General features: G+C 39.1%; 2 protein-coding genes across 2 annotated transcripts; both read left to right on the forward strand.

Annotated features, from left to right (window-relative positions):
• Positions 1–484: 484 nt before the first annotated feature.
• Positions 485–10,415, forward strand: TM4SF1 (transmembrane 4 L six family member 1). The gene is made up of 6 exons (XM_030455791.1): positions 485–721; positions 2,463–2,552; positions 2,642–2,790; positions 3,810–3,990; positions 4,894–4,938; positions 10,370–10,415. Exons 1-5 carry the CDS (start codon positions 545–547, stop codon positions 4,906–4,908), a joined length of 612 nt encoding a protein of 203 aa, XP_030311651.1. The 5' UTR covers positions 485–544; the 3' UTR covers positions 4,909–4,938; positions 10,370–10,415.
• Positions 8,078–14,145, forward strand: TM4SF18 (transmembrane 4 L six family member 18). Its single transcript, XM_030455792.1, has 5 exons — positions 8,078–8,814; positions 10,370–10,459; positions 11,127–11,269; positions 12,742–12,922; positions 13,771–14,145. Exons 1-5 carry the CDS (start codon positions 8,638–8,640, stop codon positions 13,783–13,785), a joined length of 606 nt encoding a protein of 201 aa, XP_030311652.1. The 5' UTR covers positions 8,078–8,637; the 3' UTR covers positions 13,786–14,145.
• The last annotated feature ends 1,880 nt before the right edge of the window (positions 14,146–16,025 follow it).

Raw genomic sequence — 16,025 nt, forward strand, 5'->3', positions numbered from 1 at the left:
ATAGCAAAGTGAGAGGTTGTTCTACATACTCCTCATTGCTGTAGATCTTACTCTACTTATACCCAAAACTGTGACTCAGTACTGTTGGAGCCAGCTGAGTCTTTCCCTGGCTTCAGGTTGTTCTGAATGAGTCTATAAACATAAAAGTCAAATCTTCTAACAAAGAAAACAAAACCTTCTTCCTTCAGCTCCTAACAGATCTTGTGTTGTGGTTTAAGCCTGTTGCTCATGCCTAATCATGTTGACTGGTGATTTTTCCAAGCAGTATATATTAATTAGAGGGAAATTACATAGTATTCAGTATTTCCTTGATGCATTTGGTTTGTCAACAATGGTTGCATTTTAAAAGTGGTTCTGCCATCCCTGTTTCCTCACTCTACAATTGGGAATGGTAGTTATGAAGAGGTGTAAACGTCATCCAGGTAGCCAGGTAACACGGACTACTTAAGGAGGGGAGAATAAAGACCGAGCTTCTTTTAGGTGTGGACAGGTATGAGAGAGGTTGGATTGGACTACTGAAAGAAGGACTTGCAAAATTGAGGACATGTGTTTTGGAAGGTGTGCTAGATGTGTTGGTTATAAGTTGCTCATCCTTGCCTTGCTCAGCATCGTGGCCAACATTTTACTTTATTTCCCCAATGGTGAAACAAGATATGCTTCAGAGCATCATCTCGGCAGATATGTGGAGTGTCTTCATGGCATTCTAGGTGGAGGCTTTTTGGTAAGTAATGAGCCAGTCACTTCTACAAGCTTATTTTGGAGATGTGTGGGATGACTTTCTTTACCAGTTACATTATGTTTTTGTTCAAATATCTTATCATTAGAAACCTCTGGACTTACATCAAAAGAAATTAGCTATGTAACCCCATAGATATTATTAATTAGTATCAGTTCTCTTATTTTTAAAGTTGTGCCACTTTACAGGATAGAAAATCATAGGGTCTAGGTTGCAGAATCCAAATGCAATGCTGGAACCAGGCCTCTTAGCAGGTGATAAGTTCATGTAAAGTGTTAAATCTTACTTTTTTTTCCTTCTTTTTTTTTTTCTTTTCTTTTCTTTCTTTTTTTTTTTTCTTTTTTTTTTTTTTTTGGGGGGGGGTTGTTGGTTTTGTTTTTAATATTGTTGACCTCTTCTCCTTTTAATTGTCCCTAGATAACTTACATTTAGCTACAATTCCTTATTTGCTGTTACCTGAGATGCTGGCTGTTACTTCTCTGCCTTAGCTCTTTATTCAGGGGAATCAGATGGCAGCCATCAAAGCTCTGCATTTGAGTAACAGCAAAGGGTGAAGAGTTGTGTTCATTATAGGGCATTGTTAATCTGAAGCTATTATTTTCTACCTTTTCTATTTTGTGGACCACATTGTAACTTGTTTAAGTTCTTTGACTTGAGACACCCTTTTCCATTTGCTTTTAAACGTCCTCTTAGAAATAGGCTACAGTTCTCAAGGTGTCTGGCAAATCGCAGGTTGAAAATGATAGCGTGATCTTGTGAGGTGCTTACAGCTGTGTTATAGCCCCATTGGAACCTAGACTGAGATTTGCAAAGTCTGGGCTTTACGAATAGAAGAATACAAGTGAAATCAATGGAACTACTGCTGGAACGCACTCATACAACCTCTTCTGGACCTGCAGCATTGGGACTCTGCAATAGGTTTGAGTAAGGGCTGAAAAATGTATGAGTGTTCAACTAAATAGTTTTTATTTTATTGCCTTGTTAAGTAAGCCTGTGCAGTTTTCTATGCACTTTGCCTCTTTCTTTATGGGTTTCTGAGGTACTCCTGGGTGTAGAGTCTATGTAAGTGCTGTTATTAAGCCTTGTTAGTGCTGGGAGGATACTCTGTTTAATCAACTCTGCCGTTTCTTGGTTTTATGCTAAAAGCTCTGGAGGATGGATGATTTATGTTTCTTACAGATATATTCTGCTTTGTTACTTTGCATTTCTGTTGCTGGAAACTGGTTGTGAAAAACATGAAAAAGCTAGCTGTCTGTAATGAGATGTTTTCCTGAATTGGGCAAAATAGTCCTAGACCAGTCAAACTGGTTTGTCACACAGGTGGTGATGACTACTCTTCAGCAACTAGTATGTTAGTACTCGTTTGTTTATTTTCACAAATAATTATGAGACATTACCTTGTAGTACTCATTTGGCAGAAAGTGAATGCATCTTTTTGCAAAGCATTTTATTTGCAGGACACAAAACTATTTAAAGTTGAGTACTTTGATTTGTAGTGGTAACACTGCAGGCTCTGTCATCGGCCTCTTTATGCATTTAAGTGCTGTGTATACACAAAACAGAAATAGAAATATGCTTACCCTGGTAAACTGAATAATCTACACAGGCTGCCCCCCCACTCTCCTGCCAGTAAGCGATATAAATGAATGAAGTGTGAGGACTGTGTTTTATCTGCCTTGTCTGTGCAGGAAAATGTATCAGCGTATTTTGTTTGGTCTGTACCTAGGTACTGATTCCAGCTGTGGTACTCATTGGGCGTCACAAAGACAACTGCTGTGGGTGCTTTGGCTGTGAGGGCTGTGGGAAGGGCTGCGTGGTAAGTGAGCCTTGGTGCTCCAGTCCCAAGTAAACCCAAAGACAAGGTGATGGCTGTGTAGAAAATTCATCTCTATGTTTGCTATGCAGATGTTTTCCTCAGTTCTGGCTGCCTTTGTTGGGATCCTTGGTTCTGGCTACTGTATAGTCATTTCAGCACTGGCCTTGTCTCATGGACCATACTGTTTTACTCGCCGAGAAAGAAACTGGATCTATCCTTTCACTGAATCCTCTGGAGGGTAAGTGGTCTGTTCGTGGGGTTGTTGTATCTTCTCCCATGTACATGTGGGTTTTATTCTAGTACCTTTTAACAATGTCATGTAACCATATACCTAGATCCAATTATAAGTTTACAGTTCTCATTCACCAAGAACTGAACAAATGTGTCAGTTACCTACTCTGATAGTTTAAAACCAAAGCAAGAAAATTTCTGCATGCTACAGAAAGAGCCCTGAAACATATATATATGTAGTAATTGTGTATCACATACTGTTCATGCCCATGAACACCTCTAACATAAAGTTTTAGGACTTTGAGGGATTTACAAATGATAGTGGTCATTAAGAAAATTGTTTTATCATTTGTGTTAGAATCTGTTCTATGAAGCTTGCTTCTGAAGTTGCTTCATGTAAGTGTGAACTGACATAATGCCTTCATTAGTGACAATGGCACAGAACTTTTGTAAATGAAACTAGAAAAGGTTCATAAGAATCTTTGTTCACTGCAGGGTGGGGAGGGCCAGAAGCTGTTAATTATTCCTAATTAGAGCCTATGTAGCTGGTTTGTGTGCTGCTCCCCATTAGTCCTCAGCAATTCTGTAGGTTGGAAAGGACTTGGTTTGGATCGTGGCATGCTTTTACAGTGTCTGTATGGTTGGCAACAGTTGCTGTCTTTGGAATAAAGTTGCTGTCTTTTGGAATAAAGTCCTGAAAAGCTCTGTGACTGTTTTGAGATATAGCATTGATCTTTCAGCTTTTTTGAACTTGTTTCTTGCTTTAATCAGTAATTGAAGATTCTGTCTTTATAGCTTGTATTTTTTGAAAAGAAATAAAGACTTAACAAAAAAACATTGCTGATAGTTTGACATGTTCTTAAACAAAGCAAACTTTGCATGGAATAAACCACAGCATTTTCTTTTCCCACTTTGAGGGGAATTATCCTCAATGCAGATACAGGCCAAGTGTAATTTGGTTCTAGTGCATGATAAGCATCCCCCTCCATCACAATGTTAAAATATTCTTCTCATTGGTATGTACAGGTACTTGTTTGAGTATAACAAGTGGGCTGCATGTCAAGAGCCTCACAACATTGTGCAGTGGAATGTCACCCTCTTTTCCATCCTCCTTGTCCTGGGAGGAATAGAGTTCATTCTGTGCTTCATACAGATGATCCGTGGCATTCTTGGCGGACTGTGTGGGTTGTGCAGCAGTCACGAGGAGGTAAGCCCTTTCTAGTTATAACCATGCTTCTCAGACGAACATGAATCACTACTGGGACTTATGCTGCTGTGGAGTCTTACTCTGCAGCTGTTTTTTAGGCATTCTTAAGCAACAATGTAAAGTGTACAACTTTTTTATGGCCCTGTCGTGGTTGGCATTTTCACATAGTGTTTGCCCACATTCTTTCAGCTGATTCCTCAGCTGTCACAGTGAAATTAGTCTGTGTAGGAGCCAGAGGGCTTCTTTTTCCCCCTGTAGCACGTGGTGATCAGGACTATACAGGATATATAACTGAAATACGAATCTCCTGGTGATGGTGGTCTTTCCCATAGACCAGATCTTTTTTGCAGAGTGTGGTGGAGTTCTGTGCTAGGCTGCTTGTTCTAGCTGTAGCCTTGTATTTTGCTCACAGCAAAAATAGTGAAAATATGCCATGTGTGATGAAAACTGCAGCATCCTGGCCTTGCTTAGTAAATGTAGGATAAGAGAAGGAATCTAATCACACATAGCTGACAAAACCTGCAGACAGATCTGAAGGATTTTTTGAAGGTGTTTTTTTTTTTTGCATGAGGAGGAGGGGGAATTCCCTTTAAGTTCCTGAATTTCCTCTGGAGTCTTGTTAAACAGTATAAGCATGTTGTTAAGATCAGTATCATAGTGATATAGTGTTGGAATTGCAGTCGCTTAAGGTATGAAACTGATACGGTTTTTATCACACACATATTACGACTAAGAATGTATTTCACATTTTAAATTGACATAGTTGAATGTCAACTGCAGTGTAAAAGAGCCCTGGCTATGGTTGTCTAAATGTTGTCAGGTTAATTTTAGCATTTATAGTTGGATACATTATTACCATTCTTCCCTTTAATATGTGTTCCTTTCTTTTTGTTCCCCCCACAGACATACGTTTGCTAGAAACCTGACGATGGATTGACATTGGTGCATGTGTGTAGTGTATTGAGTATTCTCTGGGGTTTTTTTTTGTATTCCATGCATACTAAAATGCACATTGTTGTCAAACTGTGCTGTTACCATTAATCTAACTGACTTGGGGCCAGCCTTTGTTGTTGAAGTCATACATGGGTTTTCCACTAACATGCCTGTATCTGAAGGCAAAACGTATCCTGAATTTCTTTGGTTCATTTCATCTTAGTACAGGCAATTGCCTGAACATATGTCACTAAAGAGGCTTCTTCCCCCCCTTTGTACTGACATAACAGCTCTCTACTTCATGCTGCTTTCCCAATAAAGTTGCACTTTCATTCTGATCTTGGAATGAAAACGAACCAAATCCAGTCTGGCCTAGAATACTCACTTGGACCAAAACCAAAGCAGCATTAAGTGTGGATAATCATGGGCAGACACATGCACCTCACGTCTTCAGGATTTTTTCTGAACATCCGTATTTCACAAATAAAGATTTATACTAATACCCAGTAGGTGACACTGATTCTTTCCCTGCCCATGCTGAAACACTGCTTTCACAAAGAGCAGGCATGAGGACATGGATATGAAGCAGTTGGGTTATAGCCTCCAGCAGACTCTGTCAGAGTGGGAGCTGCTTCACGCTGTGGTGTAGATCACTTAGCTGAGCCAGACAATCGAACATCAGCAAGGGTATGATAGTTCAGTGGTAGCTCTGTCACAGAGGCAACTGTCACATATGTGGAGTTTTAGTCCTAGATCTGGGCTGACAGTTCATTGCTGATGCCTCTCCAAGCATCCAGAGCAGGTTCCCACACAGCTGAGCCCAGCTCTGTGTCCTTTCTACTGCTCTCCTGAGGAGGATTTACTCCTGACTGCTTATCCAGAGTCTTGAAACCAAGCAATATGTGAACCTGGGTTCTGGGTTTTTTGCATCACTCAGCAGACCCCCAGGCATAGCACTGTTCAGAAAATACAGTGCAAATTCAAGTCAGTAGTGAGAGATTAATATGAAATATTTCACTTCACCAGTAAGCAGCCTGAAGGAAATACCGTAAAATCCTGTGAAAGAACCTCTGGAGCGTAGCTTGCAACATATCCCAATCAAAGTTTTATCACAAGTTAAAGTAAACCTGAATGATAAACTGCCAGCAACCTTGCTGGCAAAGTTATCAGTATGCTACTGGCAGTGGCATTTTTCAAGTGAAAACCAAAATGTGACTTGCCATTTATTTCAGAGAAATGAGGCCAATTACCATTATTGCTCAGTTTTGGGATGTAGTAATTTTTGTATTTCAAATAGGCAAGTTAGTTTCAATTAAATGTGTGGTGAGCAGAGGAGGAAAAGAAAGTCTCAATAGAATAGGGTGTAACTTCCATGCAAGTTAAAGATTTTTGCCTTTATGCATAATCACTTGTTTTTCTGGTACAAACAACTAACTAACTAACTGAAACAACTTTAGAAATTCCAATGGACAGAATAATTAGGCTGGAGTTTGGAATTAGAACTATTTCAGATCCATGCAGCAGTAGTACACAGCATTACTGCTCACTGTTCATGCGGTCATATAAAAACAGGCCAGTTGAATTCCTTTGTTTCCTGATGCATAAGACATTATTTGGGGAGTTTTATCAGTTAAGTTGTGGAGAAGTGGTTGTTTTTATATTAAATTCATTTCAGTTAGCAGAGAAGTCACTCATCCAACTAAATGTGGCTTTTTGGTAATGGCCTCAGCACCAACTCATGGATATTAACAGCAACAGGAAAACAGTTCTTGCAACACTTGGTTAAATGTTTGAGAAACAGGTTTCCAGGTTTGCCTAATACTTAATATAAAATATTTGCTTCCTGCTCCAGCAGTATTGCATGACAGCAAAAAAAAAACCCAAACCAAAACAACCCCCATATTGACTTGGTATTTGCAGAGCTCCGTTTAAGTACAGAATAAGCTGTGATACAGACTGCTGTACTGCAGAATGAATGCTGTTCCTGGTGTTGTTTTCCAAGTCAGTTTCTTCTAATCAGAATAGATCACTATGGGAAGTAGCAGCAAATTTTATTATAAACTAAGCTGCTTGCTGATAATTTTGGCTTTTGCTTTTAGAAAAAAAGATTTCGGCTAATTACATGATCTCTGAGTTCTGTAATAAAAGATCAGACCTTGCAATGTGATGCTCCAGCTTTTAATTCATCTGTTTTCTCTCATCAGTAAGGCACAGTGTTGATGGCATGAGTTTCCTATGAACTTGCAAAGGGGCATATATTTAAATTAGAGGGAATCTTGAAAAGTGTCTGTACTGATTAGGGAGTAAAACAGGAAATGGAGTGAAGTCTGAGGGCTTAAAAATAGTCATCTACAAAAAGAAAGGAGGAGGAGAGCAGAGGGGAGTCACAGCAGAGAATGGGTAGAAAAATGGTATAACTGCGTAAGTGCCACCATGCCCATTTCCTTGTGTGATCTCATTCAAAGTAATAGGAAGGAGTTGGCTACAACATGCAACCCAAACAGCTTTTATGAGATCACGATAGAAGCCTCATATGTGCAGGGCCCAAAACATCCCATGAGGAAACAGCAGGAAAATAAGCCATGACATAATGGTTTCTAAAATCAGACTTCTTGCTTTTGATAGAGAACCATTTTGTTGCTGTTGTTCTCTGACCATGGCTTTCCTATTGAATACACCCAAAGCTCTTTCTTGATTATTTTTCTGATGACTCATAGGTCATGGAAAGAAGGCTTGGGTTGTGCTGTGAGCACTCAAACAGCTGTCTCTGTGTTACAGGGATGGATGTTTAGTTGCTTAGGGTTTAGTGAGTGATGACACATAAAAATGGGGAAAATGTCTGGCTTTGGCTTTGCACAGTGCAGAACCACAAGCATTTGAAAAAACAGGCAGACCTTTTGTTTTGTACAAGAAGTCATGTGTACTTAGGTCAGATCTGTGGCTGCGCATACTCAGTTGAAAGCAGAGTTAAACAACCGGAGAAATAGCAGGATTTAATTTATGAAACAATTCAGCTCCATAATCCCATGGAAAAGAGCAGTTAATGAAAGTGTGGTAGTAAGTCTGCCTGGCAGTTTCTAACCAGTGTTATTTGATGTTCTGTGCTCTCTGCAGGGTGGCTGAGACTCAGCGTTAGGTTTTTGTGAGGTTGCCCCAGGTCAGTAGTAAGAGTTTGTTCACCCTTAGGGCCGTATCTGCCAAGCTCTGGCTTTAATTCTCTGCAGTGTGAGGCAATGTGTGGCCCTCTGTACAGAGTCTAGACATATTTGTCATTTGGCAGCCCCCTCCCTCACGGAAGGTAAAAAAAGCGTTGAGCTGCAGTAAGGCTGAGCACCCTGCCTCATGGCACAGTGAGTGCATTGGAGTCTGTGTTCTCGGGAGGAGTGCGTTTCTAAGTGGTCACTAGGAAATGAGATTTTTGAAGTTCCTTCCTGAGTCTGACTTCTAGACATACTTCATTTGGAAGATCACAAAGGAGGATCTTTTAGAAGGGAAACTGCTACTTAAAGGCACATGCTTAGCAAGGACAATGAGTTTAGGTGGATAATGATCTATTGTTCTGCTAGCTGTTCTGCTCTTGACTGAATCACACCCCACTCCCCTCATTTCTGGTGAATATTAAATTACTAGATCAAACTGAGGAGGTCCACACACTTTTCATATTTAAAAAGAGACAAGACTTGTAAAGAACAAAACTCGTCAAGTTCTTGAGACATGGCTTTAGAGTCGTGGGGAAGCTGTTTGAGTTGTCTGCTAATACCTCTTGCACTTTGGAGTATTGTTGTTAACATCCTATTGTACTTCCCTAATGGGAAAGCTTCACATGCTGCCAGTTACCAGCTTCCCAACTACGTGTGGTATTTCGAAGGGATTTGTTTCTCAGGTGTCATGGTAAGTGTTGTTTCTATGGATTTTTAATGAATGGCATTCTGCTGCAAATAATACTGGGTTGGTGTGCGGCAACACAATTGTGCTAATTGTGCTTTTAAAGACAATATAGGTTACTTTGGCAGAAACTGCAGGCAGAAAAACTATTGAACTGAAAAATGCAAATATACTGAGTTACATGCTGTATATACTATTTGAGTTCATGTAAGTGATTTTGCAGGGTTGGTTATGGGTTTTTTTCTTTTGGCTTTTTGTTCATATTTAACTTAAGCTTGTATTGTAGAAGCAGAGCATTATATTGATTTAATCCTCTATGGAAGCTGAATTAGAGCTCTTAGCAAAACAAAATGAAACCTAAAAATGGTTCTCATAACTGTTCAGATGTTTTTAAGAGCTGTATGCAGCCCAGTGTTTAGGGAGAAGGTACAATTCAGAGTGCATTGAGTGCTACTGTTGTTAGGCTAAATACTGAAGATTGTCCACTGTGACTGGCACAGTAGGATTTTCTCCATTACATTTGTAACATGCTCATTTGCAGTAATAAGCTAAAACAGAGCTGCCCACTGCTCATACTGTTCGCTGTGTGAATCAAGAACTGGATCCTCAGGGGCAGAATGCAGTTATGCACACAATCAGTATTTTAAAAGGTTTCATCTGCCTAAGTAAGGTGTTTTTACGAAGGTGCTGAACTGGGAGAGTTATTAAACATTCTTTTCAGATTGTGTATTCTTTCTAAAGCAGAAAACCCTAATCTTTTCTTGTGAAGTAAAAAATTATCAGGCAGAGAATTTGAACAGAAAAGCATAGCTGAAAATTGTGAAGAAGTTAGATGACATTCATATTTTGAAATATTTTTAGCTTTAAGATCATTACCAATTCATTAAACATGTATATATTATCCTGTTGCAGGCAGGACAGCAGAGAGGGTAGTGCTGTGACTCAGGAACATGCCCTTTTCATATTTTCCCTTCAGAACCTCTCTGTGCCTCTCTGAGTGGAAGTCTGTGGCTCCTGGAGTCCATATCTCATTTATTGAAAAATTCTTCTATCAGTTTTAAATGATTCAACAATCTGAGGAAATAGGGAGGTTACTTGACAGAGAACGGAAGTGAAAGTCTGGGTGAATCTTATGTAAAGCTCGTACCACTGACTTTTTAAGCAGAACTGTATTTGTAAGGAAGGTGATAACCCTAATCTGTAACTGTGTCAGCAAGAAGCTGTTGAACCGATGTGATTGTATCAATAAAACATCCTTTCCTGCATTGGTATTGATGTGATGATGTGATTCAGCTTCACTGGTATTGTGTGGCCGTGCTGGACAATGCTTTTCTGTGACAGGAGACGCTGTACTCTTGTCCTTCAATTACAAGGAACAAGTACAGTGGCAGAGAGCATAATAAACATAATCCAGTTCCATGGTGGGCTTTGAGTAGTTCTGGTTTCTACTGAGCAGCTTTAAATCTCAGCAGACAAAACAGATGCGGTCCCTACCTCCTAGAAGTGGACTTCAGCTTAATATCTACAGCCATTTCACTGACCTTATAATGTCCCCTTATAGATCCTTCTGTTGGCAGTAATTCTGATCATACTGGAGTGGAATGTGTTCTACCGGTGCTGCCAGAGTGAGAGCTGTAACAAAACCTACCGGGTGAGTCCGTGTTTTATTTTTGCTCATCTCTTTAGCATTTGTTCTGAGCCTTCCTGTTCCTGTGTTTCCAGCACATCCTTCTGCACTCTCAGCTGCTGTTTCTGCTTTCTTTCAAGGAGAAGGATTCTGTATTGGATTGAGAGGTCACAAAGTGTAGCTCCTTCATTCTGATGCAGGATGAAAAAACAAACAAACAAACAAACAACCACCAAAAATCCTTGTAAAACTAAATAAGAACATAGAAGGCCTGAGAGTTTCATTTAAGTGCCCCAACTAATTAGCTTTATCCACTTGCTTGTATTATTTGGAAATAAATTTTTTCAAGTAATAACTCAATATACACTATCTCTGGAATGCAAATGCATTTAACAGGTGGTTGTGTTCCTTTTGCATTTTGCTAAACACATCTGCAAAAAATAAAAGGTTAAAAAAAAATAATGCCCCAAAAATATTTAACTAATAGCTGTGAAACTGTCTAAACTTGGACTTAATCTTTATATATTACGTGTATGCTTACTGTTCTATACCAAGTATTTTTCTTTCTGAATTTTAAAGATTACACACTCAAATGTGAAATTCACCCCGAAGGAAGTAGCTAGCTCAGCTGAATGACTGTATTTGCTGTGGATACTGTCCCCACACTCATCTTTTCCTCTGTTTACTTCAGAGTTTTATTTCAATAGTGCTAGCCCTGCTTGGAGTTGCGTTCTCTGGATACAGCTGCATCATTTTTACTTTGGGGTTGATCCAAGGCCCCTTCTGCAATTCATCGAATGGATGGGATTACATCTTTAAAGACACTGCTGGATGGTAAGAATCATCAGTCTAACTCTTCTGGAAGAAACTGTTCATCAAAGCAATAGACAGACAAATGCTTTCAGAGTTTTACACAAAATAATCTTGAACACAATACTTAATATAAGTTTTTTCACCTTCTTGAATGAGCACCAGAAACCTCAAAGAAAGATATTTGCCTCCTTGTAAAGAAAGGTTAAATTTCAAGGAGCTTTGTACTGATCAGACATGGAGGTCCATCTAGCTAAGTGTTCTTTATCTGGTGGTGGTCATAGTTACATGTGCAGTACAGGACATAGATTGAGTGTAGATGGATACTTTGTCAGAGTAGTCTCTAGAGTTGCTCAAGTTTTTGGTTAAAGTTTATACATAACATTTTTATACTTAATAATTCAGTAGGTTTCTCTTTAACTTCTAGGGATCAGTGAACTCTGTGGTTTGATCACTGGTAGGTTTTGCATATAGCTGCTGTATCTCATAAAACACCTGAGCAAGACAAAATGTTGCCTGCATCCCAGCCTCCTAGAAGCATGGGACAGATCTGTAACCTGAGGCTACTTTTGCAAGACTTTGTGTTCTCCCTTTAAAGGATATTTTATAAGACTTGAATATTTCAAGTCATATAATGCCAACCTCTTCCAGCTGCACTTGAATGCACTGAGGATTAAATTTGTCAGAGGTTCTTTCAGCATCCAACAGAAATAGTTCCTCAACTATAGCCTCCTCTGACTTGTCAACTTTATTTTAAAACACTGGAGAGCATCCTGCAATCTCTGCTCTCTATTACCAGCATTACCATCCTAGTTGGAAATACAAAAAAGAGAGCTTGAGTTCAAATTAAAGGGCTAGATGCTGAAAAATACACTCCAGCTTTGGCTCAAAGCATTTCACTTATGAATGTTTAGGAAAAAAGCAACTGCCACTGAGAAAGTGAGTCTGACAAAGAATCTTGCAATTACCCTCCAGGATATAGCCTGTTCATAACTATTTCACAGTTAAAAGGAGACAGCTGGCAACGTCAGTTTGTGCACATTAAGAGCCTCAAGGATGTACAGTATGGTCCTAGAGCAGCTGGAAACTGCAGTGACACTGACCTCAGCTCTGCCATTTGGGCTACATGCACTGATTAGATTGATAGCACTGACCTGTTCCTGTTCTGCATGGTACAGATGTCAGCTGGACTTAACCTATAGCTGAAATTAAATCAATAAAAGGCAAATGCCCATTTTAAACTTGGCTGTGATTAGAAAAAATGGCAGTTGGTTTCCAATACTTGGGTGTCTAACAGGGAAACTAATGAAACATGTATTTGAGGAAAATAAGTCTCTTCTCATCTAAGTTTGACAAACTGACAAGCTGAGTTATGCTGGTGTAATGAAAGACTGGAGTCTGGCTCCTAACCTTGTAACATATGTAAAAGAATGTATAATTAAATTGAATTGCACCTACTGCATTTTATTTACTTCACATTGCTATTTCTATAACAGGTACCTCACAGATTATTCTTCTTGGTCTCGGTGCACTGAACCTGCAAACATTGTGGAGTGGAACATCATTTTACTCTCAATTCTGATAGCTCTTAGTGGACTGCAGTTCATCATCTGTTTCCTCAAAGTGGCTGCTGAGCTGAAACGGACACTTTGTGGGACCTACTCTGTTTTTGTCCAGGTAACATAATATCAAAGGTAATTTCTTTAGCATCCCCAACCAGTTTAGCTTCAGGAATTCCTCTCAGATGAGGACTTACCCTTTGGTTTATGTATTCTCTCTCCTACTGTGTTTTTATTACCAGAGGATATGTACTGGTAATAAAACCATTGTGTTTGGTTCATCCACTAATTCCATGTGGAATGCAGGGCTTGGTGACTGCTCACTCTGACCTTTAAGGCTAGGATTGAGAACAAAAAAATGGGAATTCAGCACCAATGCTGAGTCTGTTACTCCTCTGTCAGCAGAGGCTTCTGAGCACCTTTCTTCAAGCATTAGATTTCAAGCCATTCTTAGCAATGTGTGGGTCTCACAGCAAACAGAAGATGCAAGAGGCAATATGTGATCTAGGCATCAGTTCTTACTATCTTTTGAGTGGGTTATTTAAACAATATCTGACAGGGCTCTGCATTGGGAAGAAGAATTAGTTGGAACTCCAGAGCTCAGGTGACTGGTGCTGGTGTGAAGTGCTGTGGTTTAGTGGCACTGGCATTTCCCCAGCTTTGGAAGTAGGGTGAAATTAGACATGCATGTCCCTCCCTATCTGCACTAGGACCAAGGAGCCCTCAGGGGTTTATGTCATCAGCAGTCTCAGTGGTGACGGCATGTTCAAGAAAGATTTCTAATTAGGAGAAGCTCAACCCCCAAAAGCATGCATGCACCCCACACATACACACAGAAATATATGTACACCCATGCGCACTCACAGCATAGGGTTAGTTCTGTCAGGTAGGTGGGAATTGTGAGTGCAGTTTGTTGGGTTTTTATTTTTAAAGAGGGCAATTATTTCCTTCCTTTTTTATTTACAGGCCAGGATTCTCTGAAAATGGCAATGAAATTTTCACTGCTTCTCCCTCACCTCCTAGAGGAAGAGAGAAATGGCTTCTCCAACATTGATGATGGTAGATTTGGGTGCTGCAAGTCAAACGAAACCCGGTCTTAAATCTTGACCTCTCAAGCCTCTCTATTTTGGATGAAGTTATTTGAACTATTTGACATCTACATTTTTCTATTTGTTTTCTCACGTGTTCAGTTGTCCCTGGCAGTGACTCTTCAGTATTTTACCATCCAGCTTTTTCTGACAATAAGGAGGTTTGAATACTATGGAACTGCTTTTGTATTCACATTTTTTTTTGTTTTTTTAAATAAACTGCTCTAAAACTGCTATAGAACTGCTTTTATATTCCCTTGTCCTGTTTTTGTCCCTTCTCTTTGTTTAGAACATAGAAATATTTCTTGTTACAAAAGAACCTGATTCAAAGCCCAGTGTGTCAGGAGGGGTTATTCCCTTGAGAACTAGTGCCCTGGATGGTGCCCTAATTTTTAAATTAATGTATTTTACTTACAGCCCATGACAGTCATGAGAGGCAGCACCCTGTCCTGCTCATTTTATTTTGGAAGTTCTTAAATGCAGGAAGCATTTACTGTAAAGTCTGTTAAGCCTTCCTGAGTAAGGCTTTTAGAGAGGCATCCAGGCCTGATTGAAAGATTAGATACACAGCTCTGAAGTCAGGCATGCTAGTTAGTATACATGAATAGCTGCACTGAGTTTCTTTTTTTTATATTATGAGACACACTTTATTTATCAAGTAGTATGTGACTTGAGGGGATATGTTTGGGAAGCTTGTAAGCACCCAGTGCTAGCTTATAAATACTCAACTAGCTTCCTGTACCTTTCTGCAATGGAAGGCTGATGTTCTTGGCAATAATAATCTGACAAAATAGAATTATGTGTTTTAAATCAGCAACTGCAAAGTATGTTTAATTTCTCAAATAATTATTATTTCATTCCCAGAATTCAAGGATTCACAATAAAGTGGACATATGGCTCCTTGGCAATTGTATGGGCAGCATTTGGATGTATTCAGCACTGGTTTTGAGGGAGTCAATACCCAGAGGAAAGTGAAATATGTACTTCAGACCTGCAGTAAGGCACATATCACTATTTCATCTAATAATAAACAGTTAGAACTGCAACAGTGTAGTAAGTGGAGGCTATGGGTAAGATATTTAGAAAGATTTTTGAAAAAATAGAGTATATCGGTCAATTAATTCTGTTTAGAGATGGTATTGAGATCTCTAGTCTTTATATTCCTTTCTCAGATTGTTTTGAAAAGCTGATTTCTTACTGTAGGATTGTATTTGAAGAATACACTTCAAGTTCTAATTGCTTAATTTCTATTAAGTTGCAATAAGTAATAAAGAAATTAATGATGTTTAAAAATGGGGATAGTCTTTTGGAAGATGGTTCAAGGTGGCGTGGATGTTCAGAGGTGCATGATGAAAATGCATTAGTACAAAATGCATCTGTACTATTTGCAACTGCTCATTTTTTTTTCCCTAGTGTTAAATGTATATCATTTTGTATATATACTTAAGTGATAATACCACATTCTTTTGTATTTGTGGATATTGTTTGCAGAAAGAAGGAAGAGAAAAAAATCTTAACAATCAATCAGTACTCCTACCAAACATAGTGGAAAATCTTGCTGATTTCATGCATGCCAGACATGGATCTGTTTATTTGAAAATGCTAGAAATATTTGAAAAAAGGTTTTGGTTATTTGGATGAAAAAGTATATGTGTGGGGCAGACATTCTGAGCAGAAAACACCTGGAACTGCTAAATATCCCTAAAGTGAATGGTGGCATTTCACTGAGACCAAACAGGGTATTCTATTCAGAGTCTAGCTTGACCATGGGGAAAATACAGGCTAATCTTTAGGCAAACAAGGTCTTTCAGCATAGATTTTGCTATGCTGGATGAGAGCAATGAGATACCTTAAAGTTACACCTGGAAGTCTTGACCCTTTATCTTGCTTAGAGGAGTCAACAGATTAAGGCAAAGAAATGCTTATGTTTTTACAGTAACTGTGGAGATTTCAGGGCTACTGTTTCTGTGATTTTTTTTTTTCTTCTTAAGCCTGATGAAAATATGAACAAAAATAAGCCAAGTAGTCCACATATATATGAAAAAGTGCTAGCTCCAAGTATTAAGGAATGACTTCGAATTTAAGCAGGAGGTAAATATTTTCTCATTTTTACCTCAGTTAATCTATGGAATG

Source organism: Calypte anna, chromosome 9 (genome assembly GCF_003957555.1).
Source record: "Calypte anna isolate BGI_N300 chromosome 9, bCalAnn1_v1.p, whole genome shotgun sequence".
NCBI classification, from domain to species: domain Eukaryota; kingdom Metazoa; phylum Chordata; class Aves; order Apodiformes; family Trochilidae; genus Calypte; species Calypte anna.